This window comes from Phalangium opilio, unplaced genomic scaffold (assembly GCF_054372755.1).
Source record: "Phalangium opilio isolate 3A_F unplaced genomic scaffold, DU_Popi_V2 ptg000043l_1, whole genome shotgun sequence".
Classification (NCBI taxonomy): Eukaryota; Metazoa; Arthropoda; class Arachnida; order Opiliones; family Phalangiidae; genus Phalangium; species Phalangium opilio.
This window is the reverse complement of record NW_028324167.1, coordinates 168,655-194,135: the sequence shown is the minus strand read 5'-3', so window position 1 is coordinate 194,135 and position 25,481 is coordinate 168,655. Positions and strand designations below refer to the sequence as shown.

At 35.9% G+C, this 25,481-nt stretch overlaps 1 protein-coding gene across 1 annotated transcript; it reads right to left on the bottom strand.

The window, feature by feature from the left end:
• Positions 1 to 3,181: 3,181 nt before the first annotated feature.
• LOC149677251 (uncharacterized) lies at positions 3,182 to 5,154 on the bottom strand. Its single transcript, XM_089837433.1, has 2 exons — positions 5,113 to 5,154; positions 3,182 to 4,304 (listed from the first exon to the last, which is right to left on the bottom strand). The coding sequence occupies exon 2, from the start codon at positions 4,277 to 4,279 to the stop codon at positions 3,182 to 3,184; it is 1,098 nt and encodes a 365-aa protein (XP_089693559.1). The 5' UTR covers positions 4,280 to 4,304; positions 5,113 to 5,154.
• Positions 5,155 to 25,481: the final 20,327 nt, after the last annotated feature.

The following is a 25,481-nucleotide window of genomic DNA, read 5'->3' as shown; positions in this document are numbered from 1 at the left end:
ATTAAATTCTGCGATAAATATTCCAAAAATTTGGAAATAAATTTAAAAAGTGTCTTTCCATCCGCTCCAAGTCTTGATGATAATAATAATTAATAGCGTCTTTTGAAAATACTTTAAAAGTGGGGTCATACGCTAATCTCAAGTTTCTATCTTCCAAAATACTTGGAAGATATGGAGATCTTGTAATGAGACTAAATTTATTTTTAAATTTTTCGAAAGTGAAAGTTAAATCCATTAAAGAATGATTATATTTATGCAATTCTTCAATAACTACGCTAATATATAATAACTTAAACAAATTAACAGTATAACTAACAGGTGTAATAATATATTTAATATGGGGGTTGTCATTGCATTGTCTGTTCTTTATAGTCAAACGAGTGTTGAATTCATACAAAAGTTTTATAATTGCAGTATTTAATACCGATTCAACACTCGCTTGATCGTGACACACATACCGTAAAACGTACGCTGCTCGATAACATTGATCAAGTTCATTAGGGTTGTATTTATGTAAACTTCCTAGTTTACATGCCGAACTACAAACGTAGCGTCCACAATCTCGGGTATTGATAGAGGTCCAATCTTTCCATCCATCATGTCGGTAGTAAGATATTTTAACGATGTTGTTAGCGCACAAGTTTTTAAACATTTCGCGACGTACAAGTTGATTAATGACACGCTTCGATATTAGATTGTTTCCTTCAAACTTTTTACGATTGTTCTCAATTTCGATCAAACATAATGTACCTAATCGAGGTATCGCGTTTGCACCTTCTGATTTAATACTAAAAGGTTTGCAACACACATAACTCGAAAACCGATGATTTATATTTTTACGCGATTCAATACCAAAAACGTTCTCCATTTTTGAGAATTTTTATTTCACCAAAAGGTGATGGTTCACTATCTCGTGAATTATAATTGACAGCGTTCTTTAAAAATAACTTCTTTCTGGGGTTAAATTCTGCGAAAATAATTCCAAAAACTTGGAAATGAATATAACATTTTTTGTTCTATTTTTTGCAACTCTAGGCGTGCATAATTAACAGCGTCTTTTGAAAATACTTTAAAAGTGGGGTCATATATTAAACCGATTTTATCTCTCAAAATTCTTGGAATATTTTTAGATTTTGTAAAGAGATTAAATTTTATTTTCATTTTTTCGAAAGTGAAAGTTAAATCCATTAACGAATGATTAAATTTATGCAATTCTTCAATAACTACGTTAATATATAATAACTTTATCACATTAACAGTATAACTAATACGGGGATCACCATTAATATAATAGTAGTAATCATCATTGTCATTTTTGTTCTTTTTGATCAAACGAGTGTTAAATTCATACAAAAGTTTTATAATTGCTGTATTTAATACCGATTCAACACTCGCTTGATCGTGACACATATACCCTAAAACGTACGCTGCTTGACTCGAATGTTGACATTGATCAAGTTCATGAGGGTAGTATTTATGTAAACGTCCTAGTTTACACTCCGTAGTCAAGATGTAACGTCCGCAATCCCTGGTATCGATCGAGACTACATCTCTCCAATAATCATATCGGTTACGAGATACTTTAACAATGTTGTTGGTGCACAAGTTTTTTAACATTTCACTGTGTACAAGTTGAGCAATAGCATACTTCGATATTAGATTGTTTCCTTGTCCTCAATTTCGATCAGGCATAACGTACCTAACCGAGGTATCGCGTTCGCAGCTTGTGATTTAATACAAAAAGCTTCGCCACACGCGTAACTCGAAAATCGATAATTTATATTGTTACTTGAACCAAAAACCATGTGATGCATGCATTCTCCAAACCCGGAATCCATTTTTTGAATTTTTATTTCACTAAAAGGTAAATGATGGTTCACTATAGTGCAAATCCTTACCAATCCCAATCTTCACCTTCAAGTTCTACGAAAGATGGATTGGCATTTTGAAAATTTTCGTAAGATTTGTTAGTGGCATTCTTTGAAAAAATCACTTCATACACGTTATCAATGGATACATTGTCACGAAAGTGACCGGTTTTACAAAAAGAGTATCGAACCTTAAAAAATGTATCCCTAAATCTAGACAGTGTATTTGATAAGGATGATTTAGAGTAATTGCCGAACCGTAAAGAATCGATTACAACACTAATATATAACAGCTTCAAGAAATTTGAGCTGAAGCTGTTAGATGTTGCGTAATTCTTGCGAAATGGGTTTTTATACGTCAGCGTAGAGTTGCATTCGTAAATGATTTTAACAATCACCGTGTTAATTACTGCTTGAACAGCTTCACTGTCGTGACAAACGTATCCCAGAACGTAGGCCGCCTCTTTTCGATGTTGACAACGCCAGTTTTGTTTGTTATAGTACTTATGAATCCGACCTAGTTTACACTCCGTTGTAGGGATGTAAATACCACAATCAACCGTATCGATTTGACATAATGAGTCAACTGTACAGAAAGTGACCCAAGATAGTTCTACAACATAACTCTCCCGCTTGTTTTTCAAAATTTCTTCGCAAACGAGTTTTCTAATCACTGTGTGAGTTATTTTATACTTTCGCGCAAATTTCTGACGATTGTCTTCAATTTCGATTAGACATAACGTCCCTAACCGAGGTACGTTATTTTTACAATCATGTTCAATAATATTTTTTTCATTAAAATTGTACGAATAAATTTCTCTCATTTTTTGGGGAAGCTACACAAATAATAGTTTGGTTCCTCTTCACTGTCCCAGTATGAACACTCTTTTTCTTGGCGTTGAGCTTTGTAACAAAACTGGTTACAATTGATACAAAAAAAACTATTGTCCAGAATCGCGTAAGCGTTTTCAATATTGGTGATTAAAACTTTACCGTATTGTTTATAAATGGCTTTTTTAAATTTTTCACAATTATTGTTAACGCAGTAATGAATTTCACCACCAATAGATGAGAAACTAGCAATATCGTCTTTTTCACAAAAAAGACAGTTTAGATCCTGACCACTCTGTAACTCAGTTTGGCATGTGGTATTTAATTCCGAAAATTGTTTTTCATTCAAGTCTGTGAAAAGTAATAATATCTTATAAGAAACACGCACGTTGTGAGGGCCTCTTTTAAAATCATACATTTATAATATAATAATAATAATAATAATTAATAATTTTTATTTTTCAGTAAAAAAAAAATACATTTTACTGATGGCAATAACTTCCAATTTGATCACTTATTATTGACTCCATTACCTTACAAAATACCGATGAGAGAGAGATTGGCCTATAAGAGGCCAGCTCGGACCTACTGAGGGAGCTACCTTTAAAAAGGGGAACCACATTAACTCTTTTCCAGGCTAAAGGGAGTTTACCCAATCTATAAGAGTAGTTGAAAAAATCTGACAAAGGTTCTGCAATACTCGTAGCACACAACTTAATTAATTTAGAGGACACGCCATCAGGACCAGCTGAAGAGCTAGACTTAAGGCGCGCAATAGCCGCAGCCACCAAACTGGGAGTAAAGATAAAGTCAGCACCAGCAGTGTTGTTAAACTCATTGTCCGTTAAAAAAGAACTGGACTTAGTAAAACAAGACTGAAAAAAAGAATTGAACATTGACGCAATCGTTTGCGCGTCAGTGATAGGCGTACTATCAATATTCATAAAGTTAGGAATTGGGATTTTAGTTTTTTGTGCAACGAATTTCCAAAATGTTTTAGGTTCCGTTTTGAGCTGAGAGGACAAGCCATTAACATAATCTTTGTAATTCGAACGAGTTTTAGCTTTAATCCTGTTACAAACTCTTCTATATTTGTATCTATTGACACTAGTTGGTTTTGATCTGTATATTTTGAACAAAGTTCGCTTGAGATTGGCGAGGTGAACAATGTCTCCAGAAATCCAAGGCTGCCTAGACCTTCTTGAATAAACCATCTTTGAGGGAATAGCGTCTTCCACACAAGACCAAAATAAATCCGACCAAAAATCCCAACTTTCATTAATATTTCCACCAAAGGCAAGATGCCAAGGTGCATGGTTAATTAGCCCATTTAAAGAAGTTGCATCCGCTTGCTTCCACTGCAAAACACGCATAGGAGCACGCATAGCCCTTACGTACTCACAGGAAATTCTACCGCTAATCGCATGGTGATCACAACCGGGAAGATTATCAACTACCTGAATATCATTGATAAATCGGCGCTCATTAATGTAAACCAAGTCGAGGATTTTGCCGTTTCGAGTTACATCGGATACAATTTGAGTAAGTCCAAGATTAGAAATACATTCGAAAAAATCCATAGCAGGAAGACTGTCCGGGACAGGTCTAGTTAAACCCAAACATGCCATGTTAAAATCACCAAACAAAATAAAAATATCATGACCGTTGATAATATCAGTTATAGCGTTAAGTAGAGAGCATAAGCTCATTATATAGTCTTGAGTGACCGGTGGCGGAACATAAACGCACCCAAAAAGAATTGTTCGAGATTCACATTTAGCAGAAGAAAAGACAATCTCAAGACTTTTCCCTAAGGCAGTTTTAAAAAGTTCAGTATTGATTACGGTTTCTACAGGCGAGAGATTTTGATTAATTGCCAAAAGAACACCACCACCCCTTATAGATTCTCTGTCATTTCTAAAAACGACATAATCGTCATTAAAAAACTCTGTACTAGACACGTCACGATTAAGCCAGGTCTCCGTAAGACCGATAACGTCCGGTAAATTCTGCTCCACAAAAACCGAAAAGTCGAGAGATTTATTTTTTAAACTACGCACGTTCGCCACATGAAACGAAACTAGTGACCGGGATAACTTTTTTCCCACTGTGTGGTCCGCAACCTTTCTTGGCTTACAAGAAACACTATTTTCCGTAAAGAATGAGTCGCTAAAAGGTGGTAGTCCGCAACTAAGACACACGAAAGATGAGTCTTGTAGATGAAAAGATTTCTTTAAGACATTAGGGTATACACACTTCGCGTGATATTCAAACACACAGACACAGCAGCGAAAACGTTTTTGATTCTTACGAATCAGTTTTTTGCAAGCTTTGCATTGTCTTTTAGGCAAAGGCCCTGGATTCAACTCAACATCACCAGAGAGTAACAGCACGGAGACGGAAAAAAGCTTACCGCAAAAGTCATAACCCTGCTTAACCGCCGGAGACTTTCTTTTGATAAAATACACCCTTCTTAAAACGACTGATAAATATTTTTCGATAGGGACGCTCATTAATATGGACCCTTCTTTAAAATCGTTAATACATAAAAAACCAACAGTTAAATATTTTTTCAAAGAAAACTAGGGATGACCTCGACGCTCATTACAAATTCTTAACTAGACTTCTTAAGCTAACAACCTTGAAAATTTCTTATATAAACTGAACGGATTTCAAAGTTTCACATCATAACGCAAAAAACTTTAAGTTTGAAAATATCTTCATAGATAAAGTCTAGATTACTACTAGAAAAATGTGTCCAGCAAAATCTTTTGACTCAAACGCTGCTCAACCGGTTGAGGAATTGTAAGTTATTTTAGCTAGCAAGTTAAAATTATTTTTTAATACCGGATCTATTTTATATAGCGCTTTACCCCAACTCTGGGATATCGATGATGAATTGGAAGTAGAACCAATCATCATCCACGAGGAGTATGATATCCCAGATGGGGTGGAGGAGGAAATAAACGAATTAATCGCGAGTATTGATATGTTCGCCGAAGCCGACGACCCGGATGTTGTATCGACGGAATCATCCTCGGATGAAGAAACGTAAGGTTTTAAATAAGTTTTAGGAATTGTAAGATACCTAACAAGAAATTTTTAAAACAGCGAAAGCGAAGAACTTTACAACGCAATGATTCAAGAATACCCATGCATGCAAATTGATTTAAAGTAAAGCAAAATAAATTATTATCTAAAAATTAATAAACTAATACATGTTTTTACAGTCTTAAATATCCCATTCCTACATTGTGTTCTTGTTGTTTTTCCACCGAATTTAATTCTCATGTCATTTTTCGTACTATTGAATCCCGCTATATTTTATACTTTTGCGCTACTCCTAATTGCCCTCTTTTCCGAACTATCATCTGCCTTACCTGGGATCAGTCTAATTTCTATCCAATTAACATTTTCCTAGACACCTATTTCCTTTCTAAATATAAAGCATACCGACTTCCCCTATACGAAAAAGATCTACAAATTGACTTAAAGTAAGTTGTAAATGAGTCTTATTGTATATAAAAACTAATTTTAACCTATTTTTATAGTTCTACCTACGATATTCCTACTCGCTGTCCTAATTGTTATTGTCGTACTCCAAACCACTACACTATCAGGGAAACTGTCTGCGTTCCGGAACGACATACAACTGTCTACAAGCTCTACTTCTGTCCTATTCGAGACTGTCCTTTATACCAACATCTCATCTGCTTCTCCTATCATCAAAAATATTATCCTGTTCATATTTTAAATAATTCTCATTTCTGTTTTCTTATTGATCGTAGACGCTTACCTAAATTATTATCTCAAATTAATTCACAATAAAAATATATATATTATAACGAAACTTGTCTCTTATCTTTTTATATTAAGCTTAAACACTCTATAAGAATCCCCTCTCTTCAACAACCGTAGTGCCAAACATTTCTTAAAAAAGTAGTTAACCTTGACAACGCCCAATAATAATTCTTTTGAAATAGTAGATATCTCGGGGAAAACTTTATCATTTTCTTTTAACGCTTCATCCGAGAAAGTCTTTTAAAAAACATGGGTCTCCCTAGCAATAACAAAGAAGCTTCCGAAAACTAGTACGTTATTCTATCTTGGTAGTTTCTTATAGATTTTAAAGATTTGTCTTTTATACTATAGTTCTCAAACTCCGGCTACTTTGGATTTTCCGCGTCAAAATGAAATGGAATTGGCTAGTATCTATCGGTAAGCGAAAAAATCTATTTTTACTATAAATTTAAAAAATTAATAGTCATATACATTTTGTAGATTTAACTGTTCTTTTTCTGAAATCATGCCTTGCTCTAACTGTTTTTCGTCGCAATATCATATTGTATCCTATACTGTATTAGCTATTAATGGAATTGTTGACGCTTACTATTGTACTAATGTTAATTGTGTTTATTATTTAAAATTATTTTGCTATTGTACACACTCCATTTGTTTTATTCCTTGTCGCGGGTATTACGACGATTGGAGTACGCGATTTGCCCAAGAATTGGGCTTACCACTATTTTTATAATGTTTAAATATATTTTTACCATTTTTTCAAAAAACACATATTTTTATTATTGTAATTTACAAGTGATTAAAAAAGATTTTTAAAATTCAATTAAACAGTACGAAATCATTTGTTGAATGCTTAAAACACATTGAATATTTTGAGGATTACGTAAATTATTTTCGAATGATTTTAACAGATCGGTTAAATTTAACGTGCTGCAAAATGCGTGTAAGGTAGTTTTACTCTCGCGTTTAACATCCAATAGTTTTTTTTCAAAATCACCCAAAAGAATTCGAAAGGTGAGTAACATATTTTTTAAGAAAATTCTTTGATTAATAATAAAGTTAATATGTGTAGTAATAAACCCGTTTACGGGGTCTTGCATAATAAGCGTAAATACTCCGGGTTTAATTGTCACTGGAACGCTTTCGTCATACGTAAAGACAAGACCGTAACTCGTAATAGATATATAGATGTTCTGACAACGATAAAATTTAATTGACGATTTCTGCATACAGGCCGCGAATTCAGATTTACGTTTGTTCAAGATGTACCATATTTTATACGGTATTAAAATAAAGTTTTCACTTTCAACAATAACTGTTGGTTCTACGTCTCTTCCCCGCGGACAAACAGTTACCGTTACACCGCTTTTTGTTAAGTGTAAGTTCAAATCGCGAAACATAGCCATATTTTTATAAAAAAGTATTACTCACAACACATCACGGGTATTTTTATTCAGGAACGAGCAGTGCAGTTTCAAACATGTACTTTCGATTGACTTTCCTAACAAAAACTCGGGGTCTTTTTATACCAAAATATCTCCACTTAAAAATTCCATAATATTACCCTTAAGCGATAGAAAAGTCTTATACCTGATAATTACGAGAAAATAAAAACCTTGGGAGAATTCACACGTGATTTTTGAAAGTATAATTAACTACGAGAGAGAATTTTTTTTTTTTAGTTTTTGACCCTTCGACCTTTTTGCAAAAATATCATCCATTTTAAGATCGGAGCACCTTTCCCCCGAAAAATCCCTGTTTAAATTCCCACACTTTTTCGTTTTTTATAAACCATTAAATACCAATTAAAGCTTTCCATCTGTGTAGGACGTGTATTGGAAAGCGTCTTTAGCCTTCTACATAAACTCCACCCAGACCAATTTGATCGAAGCAAAAAAATACTTCTCGGTAATAACACCCAGGTGCATCGTATAAAAAAGCAATTATTTTTTGATACAATGTAATTTAAAAAATATATTTTGTAACCTAGGGGAATTCAGGTGTTCCAATCGTATATCTAATATCATTAAAAAGTATACCCGCAGCCAGATAAAAAAGCAATTATTTTTGATACATTGTAATACAAAAAATATATTTTACAACCTAAAAGTATCATTAAGTATAATTAACGACGAGAATTCTCGGTAAATTACTTTTTTAAAAAATATATTTAATAACCTAGGGGTATCCAGGTGTTTAAAATCGTATATCTACCCATCATTAAAAAGTATACCCGCAGCCAGCTAAAAAAGCAATTATTTTTGTTACATAGTATATACCTAGGGTATCATTAAGTATCATTAACGACGAGAATTCAAAATATATTTTATAACCAAGAGGTATCATTAAGTATCATTAACGACGAGAATTCAAAATATATTTATATAACCAAGAGGTATCGTATAATTATCCATGAGAATTCTAACTTTTAAAAATTTTATAGAGGCTATAATTATCTACGAGAATTCCTATCGTAATTATTACTGGGAAAAAAATATTTTTAACCGTATAATTAGGCGTTCCCCGCGCGCCGGCGCGCGGGGACGCCGTGTGTCATCCCCCTCCCCCGGGGGCGGCGGGGACGGTGTATATAAACTCTCGGGATTTTCGGATATTTCATTCGTTCTTCACTCGACGTTCGTTATGGCATCTTCATCTTCACTCGGTAAGCGAAAAATTAATATATCTGATGATGAGGAGGAAATAGATATTTTTGAGCAAATTAAAAACGTTAAAGAGGAAACTACTATCGAAAAAACCGGCATTGTCCCTCGATACGATATTAAACGAGGTCTAGCTAGTTACGTGACTTCATTACCAGCGTCGCGTGACGATTTTTATTTCGATATTCAAATATACAAGTACGAGGATATAAAAGATAGAGATAATAAAGATATTTGGCAATGCGATGGAAGAAGATTAAGATTTGTCGCGTCTAAAGATAGCGTCGAATGTAAACAAATTCGATCTATCGTGAACAAGATCGCCAAGCATATCATCGATAATCCCGACAAGATCACGAAAAATTATTCGTTTTTTAACAAAAACGAATAATTAATCAATATGGAATCCCAATATCTATTACTCGTATATCTATTAACGTATTTATATATACTATATACCCAATATATCAATTATCACTACTATTTAATATAAAAAAAGAAGACAATTATTACGTGGTTGATGGGATGGATATGAGACTCGAAGTTAAAAGATTATCAACGTTCAAGATATGGTCTGTCGAAGGTATTAGCGTGGATGACATGGCAGCCAGCGGTTTTTATTGCGTTAGTCCTAAAACCGTTCGTTGTTTTTCGTGCCTTACCGCCTTGACTGGATGGAGAGCCGACAATCATCCATTGGGTGTTCATTGGCTCGAACAACCGTTATGCAGATTTATTCGTGCGGACGGAAAGAGTTGTGGAAACGTCCCTATCATTGGACGTAATTTTTTCGAGGAAATGGAAAGGAAATACTCGGGACCGGAAAATGATCGCAGCAGAGATTGTAAACTATCACCTTACGCATTAATGTTACAACACAGAGTCGAAATCGATTTAAAAGAAAAAGAAGAAAAACGAAAAAAAATATATAAAACTCTAAACAATTTGATGAGTAGTTCGAGCGATTCCGAAAATGAAGAACCGCTAAATTTAAGTGTTAAAGCTAATCCTAAACAATTTTATACTTGCGAAAAAATATTAGATAAAAAATCTCGAAAATACAAATGTAATCAAATAGAATGTAAAATTAAATTTAAAAATTTAGAACGTACTAAATTAACCGAAGTAAACGAAACGTTTGTTAGTATAGTTAAGTCCATACTCTTTGAATTATTACGCAATCATCAAGGATATAATAGAGTTAGATTTTGTATTCGTTCGGATGAGTTGGATAGTCCGATAAATTTAAGGTTTATGAATATTAATGAATTAACGGCTGAAAGAGTAATAGGAGCTATAAGTCAAGTTGCGCAATCAAATCGAAATTTCCATTTACAAAGCTCTTTAGTTTTTGACGTTATATTTTTACATTGCGACGTACCCGTTGGACGTCGATCAAAATCATTAAAAAATAGAAATATAGTAATTTTGGATACGTTTATAAAAACGAGTCCAAATTATATTTACATTGACAATACCGATAACTTATGTTTTGGAAGAGCTTTGGTGATAGGAATTTATTTGGCTGATAAGAGATTCGAAAAGAATACGAATGAAAAGTATCAAACAACGAACGAGTCAATTAATTATTTTAGAAAGATAAAAAAATGTAATCACCCCCTCCAAAAAGAAAAAGCGGAGCAATTATATAAAAACGCTAATATTTCTCCGGATACCGTTAATTTATTAGATATTCAAAATTTTAAAACTTACTTAAACGAATATCAAATTATTATATTCAGAGCTGATAATTTAGAAAAATATTTTGTCGGACCTTTCAAGGAAAAACAAATTTTTCTATTGTTAGTTAATGATCACGTGCATGTAGTTAAGGAATTGCATACAATGTTTGGCGGTATATCTTATTGTTCTAAATGTTTAAAAGTATTTCACGGAACTAATCAAAAGAATAATCACTTTTGCGAAACTCGAGTTAAATGTAGTAGATGTAGAACTTTAAATGTATTCCACGAAGATAAACTAATTAAACCTGTTAAATGTCGAAAATGCCATCGTTATTTTAAAGGAGAAGAATGTTTGAATTTTCATATATCTAACGGAACGTGCGATAACTTTAAAAGGTGTTTAAAATGTGGACTAGAACTGAAAGAAAAACACTCTTGCTCGAAACCATGTAAAAACTGTTTACGCGTACACGAGAGGAACCGTTGTTACGTTATGCCTCTTTCGAGAACGTACGAAAAAACCAGATATTGTTATTTCGATACCGAATCAATCGTTAAAAATAACGAACACGTCCCTGTCTTACTCGTAAGCGCTATGCAAGAAAATGAAGGGAACAAGTACGAGTACGAGATATTTCGGGGGTTCGACTGCGTCGATAAATTTCTAAATTATTTATTCCGGACGAAAGAAATGGTTTTCCAACACGCGACAAAACGGGTTAAAGCAACTAAACCGAATTTTGAAAATATTACGTTGTTAGCCCATAACAGTAAAGGTTTCGATTCGTTCTTTATTCTTCGTGGGTTATTAAAATTGAACATCATACCGGATATTGTTTTTGACGGAAGCAAAATGTTGGCCATTTTTTTGAAAAATCAAAAAATGAAATTTATCGACTCTTTCAATTTCGTCTCGCAACCATTAAGATCGTTCCCCGCGACGTTTTCTTTGGGCGAAAATAGAAAAGAATTTTTCCCTTACATATTCCACACCGAAGAAACTTTGGATTATGTCGGTCCACTACCGCCGAAAGAGTATTTTCAACCGGAACATATGAAAGAAAAAGATTATAAAGATTTTCTCGAATGGTACGCGACGAAATCGAGACAATCGGTCTATAATTTACGCGAAGAACTGGAATATTATACTACCATGGATGTTAAGGTTTTACAACAGGGTATGGATAAATTTAGACAATTGTTCGAGAAGGAAACTGGTTTCGATGTTTTAAATATGAACGCTTTAACCATAGCGGGGGCCTGCACGAATATTTTCCTTCATAAATACTTGGAAGAATTTACACTCGGAGTAGTACCGTGTAACGGCTACAGGAATAACTACAATCAAAGCAAATCTGCTTTAAAATGGTTGGCGTGGGAAGAAAAAGAACGCGGAATAAAAATTTAATCGGTTCTCTCGTTGGAAGGGGAAAAAAAGATTGGACGATACCCGGTAGATGGTTATTCTTCCCAACCCGAAATAATATTTCAATTTGACGGAGATTTTATTCACGGATGTCCGAAACATACGAAAGGAGGCGAATGGAATCCGTTATTGCAAGATACGTTTAAAAATTTATACGAGAGAACTCTGGATCGAGATGATGATATCATGTGTAATGCACCGAACGCTGAATATGTTAGAATATGGAGTTGCGAGTTTGACGAAATGTTGAAAAACAGAATCGAGGTAAGAAAGTTTTGCGATTCGTTACACTTTCGAGATCCGATAGGACCAAGATCGGCATTATACGGTGGTCGTACTGAATGCTTCAGGCTGTATCATAAAACCAAACCAAACGAAAAAATTCTATATTACGATGTTTGTAGTTTGTACCCCTTTGTATGTAAAAACAGAGACTATCCTAAAAATCACCCGGAGATTATTACGAGAGATTTTTCATTCGATTTGAATCATTACTTTGGGGTAATGTCTTGTAAAATATTAGCTCCGAAAGACGCTTACATACCGGCATTACCAATTCGAACCAGAAAAAAACTATTTTTCGCTTTGTGTCGTACTTGCGTGGAAAACGATATACAAACAGCCTGCGCGCATAACGACTCCGAGCGAGCTTTCGAAGGGATTTCGCCCACCCCAGAAATATACATGGCGGTCGAAACCGGTTACGTTATATTGGAAATCTTCGAGGTTCACCATTACCCCGAAAGGTACACCTATATCAAGGATAAAGATCCTGGTTTTTTCGGCAGTTACATTAATACATTTTTGAAACTAAAAATCCAGAACTCTGGCTGGCCTCGCAACGTTACCACCGACGAGGAAAAAACGGAATATTTAAGACTAATTAAAGAACGAGAAGATATCGAGATTAGACCCGAAGATGTAACAAACAATTCAGCTCTACGCGCGTTGGCGAAATTAGCTTTAAACTCGTTATGGGGTCGACATTGCTTAAACAACGATAAACCAAAATCGGTTTTCGTCAACGATTATCAAGATTTCATTAAAATTATAATGGATCCGACATTGGAATTAACGGATATGCGGCCAATTAACGACGATGACGTTTGTTTAATGACCTACAAATTCAAAAAAGATTTTTGCCCGACATATTACAAAGGATCGGCAGTGTTGGGGAGTTTCGTTAGTTCGTACGGTCGGATCGAATTATTTCGAACTCTGAATAAATTAAAAGAAAGGATTTTGTACTGCGATACGGATAGTATTATATTTATTCACAAAGAAAGTGACGAATTTCTTCCACCCGTCGGACAATTTATGGGTGATTGGACCGACGAAGTTCCAAATGGGTATATATCGGAATTCGTTACTTCGGGTCCGAAATCGTACAGTTACAAAACAAATACCGGGCATTGCGTTACGAAAATGAAAGGAATTTCGTTAAACAGGAAAAACGAACAGATAATTAACTTTGATTCGATCAAATCGGCTTTAGACACTCAGGGAACTAGTTACACTTTGGAAATCCCCTTTAACGTTGTGCGTGACAAAGCTCGCGCGAAACTACTTTTAGGAAATCTGAAAAAAAGTTTCGGCGTGACTTTTAATAAGAGAATAATCGCGGACAATTTTTTAACATATCCGTTTGGATACTCGTTAAAGCAAGATGCATCGTGAAAGTCTACGTTTAAAATCATTCAATGGTCATTGGACTTCCAATTCGTCGGAGTTGGAAGTTATCCCCGCGGAACTAGCAGCGTCGGGTCTCTTTTACTTGAACGACGGTTTAAAAACCATGTGTTTCAGCTGTCATAACTTATTCGATTGGGGAGGATCGAATGAGACTAATCCTCACGAAGTGCATCAAAAACAAGCTCCATTTTGTAATTATATTCTCGGACTCGATATTACTAACGTGAGTCTGGCTGATGAAGAAGGGGAAAAGAGAAGATTAAAGGAAGAAATCGTGGAATATTTTGACGAATCCATCAAAACGTTTACGTCTAGTTTCGTCGATTTAATTCTCGAATCGTCGATAGATGCTTTCAACACGGAATTTCAACTCTAAAAGAAAAAAAGTGACTTTCGACGATATCCCCGTGGTTTTTATTATTCCGTACGAAGATCGCGTTAATTGGAGAGAAATAAACAAACTCCAATTTCAAAAACGGATTGACGATTTTAATAAACTTTTTGAGAAATGTTTGATTCGTGCGCCTGTAGAATAAAATTCCAAGCCCCCATGCAAATTTTACTGGCCGGTAGTACTATGGCTGGTAAAACGACGTGGATATTTAACCTTTTGAAACACGCCCATTGTTTGATCGAACCACCTCCGGACAGGATAGTGTACTGTTATAAAGAATATCAACCGAAATTTGACATTGCGAAAAAAGAAATTAAAAACATTGAATTTATGGAAGGACTCCCCCCAGATGATTCTTCATTTTGGGATGAAAGTATTAATAATTTTCTAATAATAGATGATCTGGCATTCTCTTGTTATAATAGTTCCCATATCGCTAATATATTTTGCGTCGGCTCTCATCATAAAAATTTATCCGTCGCTCTTTTAACTCAAAATCTTTTTGGTCAAGGTAAAGAGAGTCGAACCATTAGTCTTAACTCTTCGTACATAATTGTTTTTAAAAATCCGCGAGACGGGTCTCAAATAACTTACTTGAGCAGACAAATATTTCCGAATAATAAAAACCTCGTAACTAGAGCGTATGATTTTGTTACCAAGGGTACTCCCTATTCTTACTTGTGTATCGATTTAAAACAAAACATTCACGATGATTTGCGTTTAAGAACAAATATTTTTCCGCATGAAGGAAATATGATTATTGTATGTGATGACAAATAAAATTTGTATTTAAAACTATTTATCGTTTCCGTATGTCTTTTATTTCGCGTTGGAACGTTCGAGGAGTTGGAATGGTTAAGAGAAAGCGTAAATCGAGTTTGTTAAAAAAAGTATTAAAAAGAAATTTTAAACGAAAAATTCGAAAGAGAGGACGTCATTTGTTACACAGACATTTACCATTTTTTCGTGGATTGGTACGCGCCAGTCAAAGTGGCGGAGGCAAATTAACCAAGGTACTGAAAAAAGCCAAGCAAAGTCAAATCAAAGCCGTTCACAACACGTTTTATAATTTGTTAAAGGGAAATATTCCTTTACCCGAAAAGGATAGAATTTATATTAAAAAACATCGAGTATATATAAGAAAAATCGCTAATAAAAGAGGTCTGGCTAAAAACAAACGGAAACTTCTTATAAAACAGGCGGGAGGATTTTTACCCGGGTTAATAGCTGCTTTGGTACCGACCTTGATATCTACCATCACTTCATTAGCGAGATGAAACGAATGGTATTACTACCCGAATCCGCTGTTTTATCGGGAGCTGAAAAAGAAGCGACAGAGTTGGATCGTGAAATGAGTCGGATTTTAAAACAAAACACCTCTTCGGAGGATAAACTTCGACATTATTTATTAACTTTACAAAAGTATTTGACTATGAAGAGCCTGATTGAACCTCCTAACGTCAACGTTGCAAATATTCCACCAGTTTTCCAAGTTCAACAACAACAACAACCCGTTCAACCACCGCAATTTCTAACACCTAATCCGTTTTCAGTATTGCAACAGCCTCCTTCGCAACAACAATCACCTCAAGGGACCCCCCTGGCCCTCTCAAGGTCAACACTGAGGTCACCCTCGAGGGTGCCCTCGACGATTAGGAAGTCATTCCCGCGGCCTAAACTCACGTCGACTCCGAAAACGAAGAGACATCGACGATATACCAGGGGTGTACCGGAAGCGGAGGAGGGTGATAATGGTGATGATGGTGACGGTCATCCTTATCGCCCGAGACGTCTCCTTACTGGTATGAAATTGCGAAAAGTCAAAACACCGATAAAATGGTCTAAATGAAAATGTACCAATTTTTTTAAAATAAAAAAATATTTTATTTCATTTTTTCTCTTGATTCAATAAATGTAAACACATATTTAACATAATAATAACGTCGTTGTAAGGTTTATCTTTCACGTCGTACAATTCTCGTATTATTTCATTATAGGAAAATCCGTAACACAAACTTGTTAAAACAAAAATAACGTGTCCCCCGCATGTAAATGAACAATTCGGTTGTATTTGACAATTATTGTAATACCAATTGGAAGCGTAGCTTGATAGATTAAAACCGTAATATCTAGGGTCTTTACCGTACGAGCAAAAGAAATAACCGTTATCGTTAGTATCGATATAGACTCCTAACCAATGCAATCCTTCGTTTGAGGATGGTTCCGAATTGACCACGAAACAATAGGGTTTCCGTTCTGGTGGGTCGGGTAAAATATCTTTCGGGAACACTCCTATGAAGTAGGGTCTCGTTCGAGGATCTGTGCTTAAAAAAGGTTTAATTCTTCCGTGTTCATTTAGCAACTTTCTGTAATTCCGGCTCGTAGAATGATCCTTTTATTATTTCGTCGTTTTCGTCTTTTATTATGTAAGCAGTTGGAGTACGTAGTAGTACTTTATGTACGACAAAAATTTCATTCGTCCAATATCCAGTGTATCCTTTACCAAAGGCGCCTTTGTCGGACGTAATTCTCACCAAATCACCCTTGCGTAATTTTGGCTTGTTGCTTGTACGTTTCTTCTTGTAGTATAATCGTTTCCATATTAAATGTTCGTTATTTATATTTACGTTTTTCGGAGCTATACCGATTGTTGAATGAACAGTGGCGTTATATCCATTTACAATTTTTTGTAAATGTTTCGTGTAATTATAATTGTTATTTCTCGTCATTAATCGAAACATTCGCGTTTTCAATGTTCTATTCCATCTTTCTATCATGGCGCATTTTAAATTACCGTAACTAGCGTACCAATGGATATCCTTACTTTTAAGATAGGCTTGCACTTTTTTGTTTTTAAACTCGCTTCCTTCGTCGGAATTTAACCTCGAAGGTGTACGTTGCTTAAAGATTGTACCGAGAGCTTTTATAATTTCTTTTGCCCCCTTTGTTTTTAACGGTAAAGCCCACGCGTATCTCGACAAGACGTCAATTACGGTTAGAATATAACGATATTTGTTATTGTAGTTGGATAATTGGGGTAAATCGATTAAATCTCATTGGAAAACCTCGTTCATACTAGTGACGTACGTTTGATTTCTAGGATATATTTTTCTTCTGGTTTATGTTTCGTATACGCGGGCTGGGAAATCAACCATTGCTCGATATCTTCCTTTGATACATTTGGTAGAGCTTTTTGTAATTTTCTCACCGAACCTAAACTCGCGGGATGTTGCGGATCGTAATATATATTTTCGATTTTACACGCTATTCGTTTACTAACCATCTTTGAAGGTATTTGGTTAATAAAGAAAAAAACCATCTGTGAATAAGCTTTTTATTTATCAAACGTAATTGTAAAAAACATCTCTTTTCAATTCCGTTACATTGTCGGTAATAATAAGAAATAATTGATCCAAATTTTCGTTCTTCTCTCCAAATCGTTTTTCAAACTCATTCTTCAGGTTCGTCTTATTTAACATCGATATCGCTTGTAGGATATTCAAGTCAGTATTCGAATTTGAGGTGCAGGATACGTGGTGCTCGATTTTGCCTTGGCAATTAAGATTACCGCAGCAGTTGGTGTTTTCCAGTAAATTTTCGGTAATGTCTCGCAAAATCATTGTTCTGAATAATTCCTTGGTATTGGCTTTTATTTCCAATTGCCGATTCAATTCCGGTTTTATTTGTTTCAATCGACTCCACGTGGTTTTATTTAAACAAAATCCTTTACACGTAGCCATCCACAGTAAATCGTAACGATGAATATTCGAATTTTCGCATACGTATTGTCGAATGTCGATATACTTTGTTTCGGTTCCAGATACGTAACCTTCAACTTGAAAATTTTCCGGTAGGGTACTTTGGAAGCGAGGTAAGACGTCTTGGAAAAACAAGTTTATATAATACACCAGCAACCATAAGTTTTGATATACTTTGTTACTAATAGTAACCATATACTCCGTTCTCGCATTATCGGAAATGGAAATAATTAGATCATCGCCAGCTTCGGCTATCTCGATAGTTTGTTTATCGGAGAGATTGTACTGTTGTTGTTTCATGATTTTCACGCGATCATTTGACGCTAATTCGTTGGAGACCTTTAATTTTATATTTCTTTCAACACCTATTTAATTTCCTTAAAATCCCAACAATTACCGACGATAGTTACGTGTCTTTTGTTATTTCTAACTGTTACGAGAAGATTATTATCTTTTCGAGTTGGAAAATAAACGTACTCGTCCATACTCTCACTCTAGTTTGTACAAAACGTTACGATCCCTCGTTATTAATAACTCGTTTTCAAACTCGGCGTATACTATGGCTGTTACCGCAAAAGTGAGTGGGCTTTTAAATTGTATAGTTAACCTTAAACTACCGTGTTTTTCTAAAGAACAATGCTCGGCACTAGCCTGCTCTTCCGGTGTAAAGTCAACAGCGTATAGAGTGTTACCTCTAGGATAATCAAAAAGACTAATGTAGTTTCCTTTATTTTTCCCATACATATCTAGAGCCGTAAATAAGGTAGCGTATTCCCTACAGTAATGATCCTGAGTAAAATCCGGTGTGAAAGGTTGATCTGGATAATTTTTATTCCCTACTGTAACAGATAAAAAGTTTAAATCTAGGTGTTCGAAATAAAATGGATTTTGAGATAAATGCCCATTGAAGGCTGATGTTTTAACGAATCCGATAATCATTCGATTAGGAATTCTACCCAAAAATAAGTTTTCTTTAATCGTGTCACTGTTCCCGGTTTCGATACTAAAATACTTTGCCACAGTTTGATTAATGGGATACACACACGGTGTTTTTCCAAAACCATAGCATGCGCTAGCATAATTTCAGAGTTTGGTTTTATTTTCCGTACAAATAAAGAAGCTGATTTAATAACGATTTTATAATTATTAATTGGATCAGGAGGAGGGTTACCACCTTGGGGCGGAGCAGCAGGAGGAGGAGGTTGGAAAATTATTGGAAAAGTATCCGCTGATCTAATAAATTTAAACTTTATATCAACGTTGTTCAATAAGAACTTGTTCATCTTACATACATCAACGTGTAATCCCCCTATCATTTCAAATATTTTAGATGCTCCGGTTCTAGTTCTTCTAGATTTCATTCCGTTATTCTCGGCATGGTGTGAATCGGTATTTGATAGTTTTGTATCTTTGTAAAACATTTCTAATGCCAATTGCGTGTCTTTAGCTTCTTTCCCATAATTTAACATTGTTTCGAAATAAGCGATATATGGGGCTAAATTATTCACGACTTGAACCTGGGTATCGTTAAACATAACTTCTATTTGATCAAATAAACTCCATAAGGTTAAATTAACCGGTCCGAGTTTATCGTTTCCCGCGATTTCTACCCATTTATTATCAGTTGTGTTAAATCCTAATATTTGAGCCTTAACGTACAGTTTAATTTTTGATGTGTCTATATAACTATCAGGTGTTCCGGGAATAAAAAATTCCAATGGACCACCATCCGTTATAGCGTTAACAGTTTGTAGTTGTATGTCGTTACTGGCCACAATATTCAAATTAGAGACGGGTTTAGCGAAAAAATCTAATTCTGACATCATTCCTTCCATTTTTTGAATACCTTTATTTGTCACTGCTTAAGCGTAAACTAATTATTACTCGTGTAAATTCCCTACTTTTATACCCCCCTTTGTTATTTAGGGTTCTTCTTTAAGCTAAAAAATCAGACTTCTTCCTTATTCTTTTCACCTTTCTCTTTCCTAATTTACTGGCTCTTTTTCTTCTTTTACGTCTTCCACTCCCAAATTGCGCTTCTCCTATTTTATCACCCGCTTTATGTAATAAATTAGACCCCGCAATTTTAATATTCTTTTTGAAAGAGCTTTTAGGATCTGCTCCCGTTGATATGTCGCCGAACCATCTACTTCCGACACCTATCGCTTCTCGTCCAACAGCTTTTGCTGCTGGTTTGAGTATGGGGGTTATGAAGCGAACTAAACTCTTAAATATAGATCCTAACCCGTTTCCTCTTTGAAATACTGGCCCAACAAACGCTGGCCCGATTGTTGTAAATAAAAATTATAATATCTATTCCGAACAGACATCATTAGTGATTACGGATCCTTCTAAAATGTAAAGTCGTAACGGTTTTTCCGAGTTTGAATGGGATTTTCGTTCCCGAATCTGTTGTTATATCTATCTCAACTAAATTAAAATTGGGTGTACGTACTGGATAATAATTAATTGGATTGAATGTTAACACGTGAGGTTTATTATCTCGACTGTTTTCAGGTCTTGGAATTGTACGTAAAAGCCCACCCCAAGAGTCACCTATTACCTGGGGGTATATGAGACTCGTATAAATGAATAAGGTTTGTACACCTCTATTTATATCTCCGAGATGTTTACTTTCCGTATTGTTCCTCAACGGAGTGTCTACTTGACTCTTATCAAACCCTAACATCTAACCTAATCCGGGATTATCTTTTGGAAATGTAATTGAAAATAATCCATATATTTAGCCTCATTTTTGGTAATTTTATGCCATGGGGTATTCTCTTTAACAATTCCAACCCCGCATTTGATTGTTACTGTTCCTGTTTTATTATACACAAAATCGAAATATTTTCGTTTCGATTCGGGTAAAACCATTTTCATTGCTTCGAGTACGGTATCTATACTTTCATACGTTCCGTGAGGTATCTTATAAGCTTTCGTTTCGATTGATGCTTTATTAACATCTTTATTAACGTCAACGGGTCTATTTCGATAACTTGGAACAAATTGTTTGACTTGGAATTTACCCAAATTTCTGGTATCTAATTGATCCCGTGCAGTGTCTAAAGGATTACTAGCTATATATGTTTCCCGAAAAATCCATCGATCCCAATCTAATTCCGCTATTCCAAGTACTTTTCCATATTCTTTAGGAAACTTAATAGCCGTTTGTTTGTCTCCGCTAATTTTAATTTGCATAAATGTCATTCCCTCTTTCGTCATTATTTCAAAATTTATATCATCCCCAGCTTTTGTTGTTATTGACTGTTTAAACGTTTCGAATAATTTTTGGTATATACTAGTAGGTTCGTCGTTCGGTCCCCTAACTATATTACCCAATTTACCACAACCCCCTTCACCAATTTCGTACTCATAATCAAGATCCACCGATCTAACGACAAATTCATCAAAACAATCAGTTATGTTATCCCACTTTGAAGGCATATTTATTTCCGACAATCCAACCTCCCAATTTCCCTCCGATAAATTATACGTTGTAGGTAGTTCAGTTCTATAACTTGTTTTAGTATTTTCAGGATATAATTGCATGGAGGCATTACTAGGTAAAGTAATGTAAAAGGAATCGTAAGCGGGTGCTAACATTGCCATGTTTACTTGTCGAGTTATTTATTGCTAATGACTTATTCATCAATTTACAAATTGCTTTTATTAACAGTTTTTGATTGACAGGTATGATTTTTTTGTTTTATGTAAATTATAATCATTTTCGCTTCATTTGCATGGTTTAAGGTATGGATTTCTGAATTTTACAAATTTAGATCCTAATTTGCATAGGCAAAAGTGGAATTTCTGAATTATGCAAATTTTGATAATTTTTACCTCATTTGCATAGTCAAAAGTGGGATTTCTGAATTATGCAAATTTGGATCATTGTTGGCTAATTTGCATGCCTAAAAGTGTGGTAACTTACTACTGATGGAGGCTGTCCAGTAGAGCAACGAGGGGCGATACGATAATTGCGCAGAAAGCAAGTCAAAGCCTTTTTCTAATCTTGCCCACTGATTTCCGCAGCACGGATGGCTTTAGATAATGAGGCCATGAACCTTGCAGCGTTACCATTGGCTTGGGGCCAGATTGGAGTAATTCGGCGGTTTCGAATGCCCAGATTGGTTAGGTAAGCGGTAAAGGCGTGAGCCTGGAACGTAGGTCCATTGTCAGATTTCAGCACGTCTGGTATGCCAAAAACAGAAAATATTTTGTCCAAAACCCGGACATTGACCTCAACGGAGGTTGACGAGATGATCTCGGCCAGTGGAAATCTCGAAAATTCATCCATAACTGCTAAGAGATATTGACCATTCTTAAAGGGTCCGAGGTGATCAACGGCAAGTTCCGACCAAGGTCCTTTCGGTAAATGGGTCATTCTTAGAGGTTCGGTGGATGAGTGAGGTGTGACTGCGACGCAGGGTGTGCAGGATTTAATCACTTTCTCGACACAGGCATCCATTTTAGGAAACCAAACTTTAGTTCGTAAGAGTTGCTTCGTCTTAACAATTCCTAGATGTCCCTCTTGCGCGATAGCTATAACACGATTTTGTAAAGCGGCCGGGACGTAGATGCGATGATCCTTTAAGATCACACCGTCAATTACTGATAACTCGTGTTTGATTTGTGAGAAGGCCTTGAGAACGTCCCAGCCAACTTCACACGGATGAATGTGCCAGTTATCCTTAATCAAGCGTTGGATAACGCGTGGTACCGTAGAATCTGCTTTGGATTCTTGCACGAGTTCCTCATAGGTGACGGCTTTCGGTATAGCCTGACGTAGTTTCATGCATACGTGATCTTCGGTGGCAGGTGAGAGCGGGAGGTACATGTGTTTGGTGTCAAAGTGGCGATGGGGTGAAGTGATAAGTAATCGGCGGATTTAAGTTTGCCGGGCTTATACTCTAGTGATATGGTATAAGACATCAGCGTTAAATTCCATCTTTCGATCCTAGCTGACGTTCTAGCTTTTGGGTTGCCTAACAGCGTCAGGAGAGGTAGGTGGTCTGTAATGACTTGATTCTACCTCAGTGAGAGATTTACTTGCAAGGGAGATGATGTAAAGATTTCCCTTCGAGTCCAATTGCGATAAAATGGCACCAAGGCCGGTGGGGCTGGCATCCACGTAAACAACGGTTTGCTTGGCGGGATCAAAGTATGAAAGACTGAAGTCTTGGGAGAGATGAGCTTTCAAGGTTACAAGGCGGTCTCCAGATCGGTACCCAATGCCATGGGACATCTTTCTTGGTGAGAGCCCGTAGTTGAGATAGGACGGTCAGAACGATAGGGGTTTCATTTGAAGGACCGCTTAATTTGGGGAACCCAGAGTTTCGACATTTCCCACGGTGTCACCGATAGATTTCGAAAGAAAGTGGTCAAGTTAGATACTTTCCATAACGCTCTGATTTCCGAATCCCAATATTTTGGATAAATCTTAATTGGTTGACCATTTACAACAGTATCTCTTGGAAACCACAGAAATACGTTCTTACGGGCAGAAATCAATATATCACGTTCACCAATTTCTCTGCGTTTACAAGTTTCGCATGGCATAATTGTTGGTCTCATCCTTTCGACTAATAGTTTCCAATAAATTTTAGCGAGGTTTGGCAATGGAAGAGTGAAGATGTAGCTTTGGATAATGTTTCCGGAATATTTTTCAAGGTGACAAATGGGGCATTTGGTAACGTTTTGCGACATTGTAAATAATAGTTCTTTCGCTAGTTTTGGCAATAGAAACCATAATAATTCACTAGCATATTTTTGTAGGTTTTGGGTAAAAGGCAGACCAACAGTCGTTCGCAAATTGAAACCATCGTCGCAGGAGCTCGTATTGGAATTTTCAACATGCGCAATAGTGTTACGAAGGCAAGTCAAAATAGGGTTATCGCTCAATGATCCTTTATGCCCTTTAATTATGTTTCTTAATTCCGGAATCAGTAACAGCAATTGTAAAAGGTTACTCAACCTCCATTTTCAAATCCCTTCAAGGGAAAAATGTCTATACTCTGAAGACCTAGTCTGATTTTTTTTGGTCTTTCTTTTGCCGTTTCATCAGATCTCTCTCCTTCAATTTCTAAAATACTCCTCGACGTCGGCCTTTTTGTACCTCTCTTTCCTTCGGACCCGACTATTTCTATAAGTCGCAGATCAGGTCTGTGTTTTTGACGCAGCCTTTTATACTCCACGATGGCCCGTCCATCTGCCATAATTTTATTCGCGTCTAATTGCAAGAGATGGAGCCCTGCCAAGGAAGTCACTCGCGCCATGCCAGTTCCAAATAAATTTGATCCCATATCCATAATTGCGCATTTTAAACTCATTCCCTGGCTTTTGTGTATAGTAATGGCGTATGCCAAGATTACCGGAAATTGTGTTCGTTTCATGTAAAAATTGGTCATTAGCAAGAACTTGACGCTCATTTTCTCAACTAAAAAATCAGGCTTGTTTTTCTCGTCGCTTGGTCTACCCTGCTACGGATACCATTGATGTTCCCACTGTCGTTCTTTTGGAATCCCGTTATAATGGCCATGGTGCCGTTAATAACACCTTCATCCAAATTGATGTTTCTCCTAACCATTACACGAGCTCCATTACAGAGATACAGCTAGCTCTCTAGACCTCCAGCTTTTGACGGCTCATTGTCTAACATTTTGAGTCTCCTGATAATGTTTATGTTAATTTTTTTGCCGTAATCAACGAGTTTGTCTTCGAATTCAACGCATTAAACTTTCTGTCGGCTTTCCTCGAGCACTTTTATGTTGAATTTTTCACACATCGCCAATTTCGGCATCAAACTGATTAGATGAAATCCTTCTTTAACCAGTTTAAGGCCACCTCAATTTTGTTCCCTCCCGGAACTAGTCTATTTTCTAAGGTTGAAACGTCATCTTTCGTAACAGTTCCTATTCTAATTCGGTTAAGTAGGTCTCCTTAAACTCGGTTGTCGGCCTGTCGAACGTTTTGCTTTAGTTCAGCGTATTGGAAATACTTCCAAAGATCAGTGCCTCCAATGCTATTAAATCTTAGTCTCGCTTCGTGGGAAGTGACTTTTAAAAAAGCGGGATTACCCTGTGCAGGCAGCAATTGCAAGAAATCTCCAAAAACAAGAACGCAAACTACACCACCGAAAGGCTTGTTCATTTCCCAAAAATATTTTGACCTCAATTGAACGTAAGTTAGTAATACCGAAGACACCATAGAACTCTCATCGACAATCAAGAGTTTCAAATTTCCCAGAGTTTGTTTCACAATGGAAATATTTTCGAAATTGAGGGAATGGTATTCCGCTGTACGCCCATGATCTATACTGGCAACATAAGTAATCTATGCAACATTACGCCGTTGACATTTA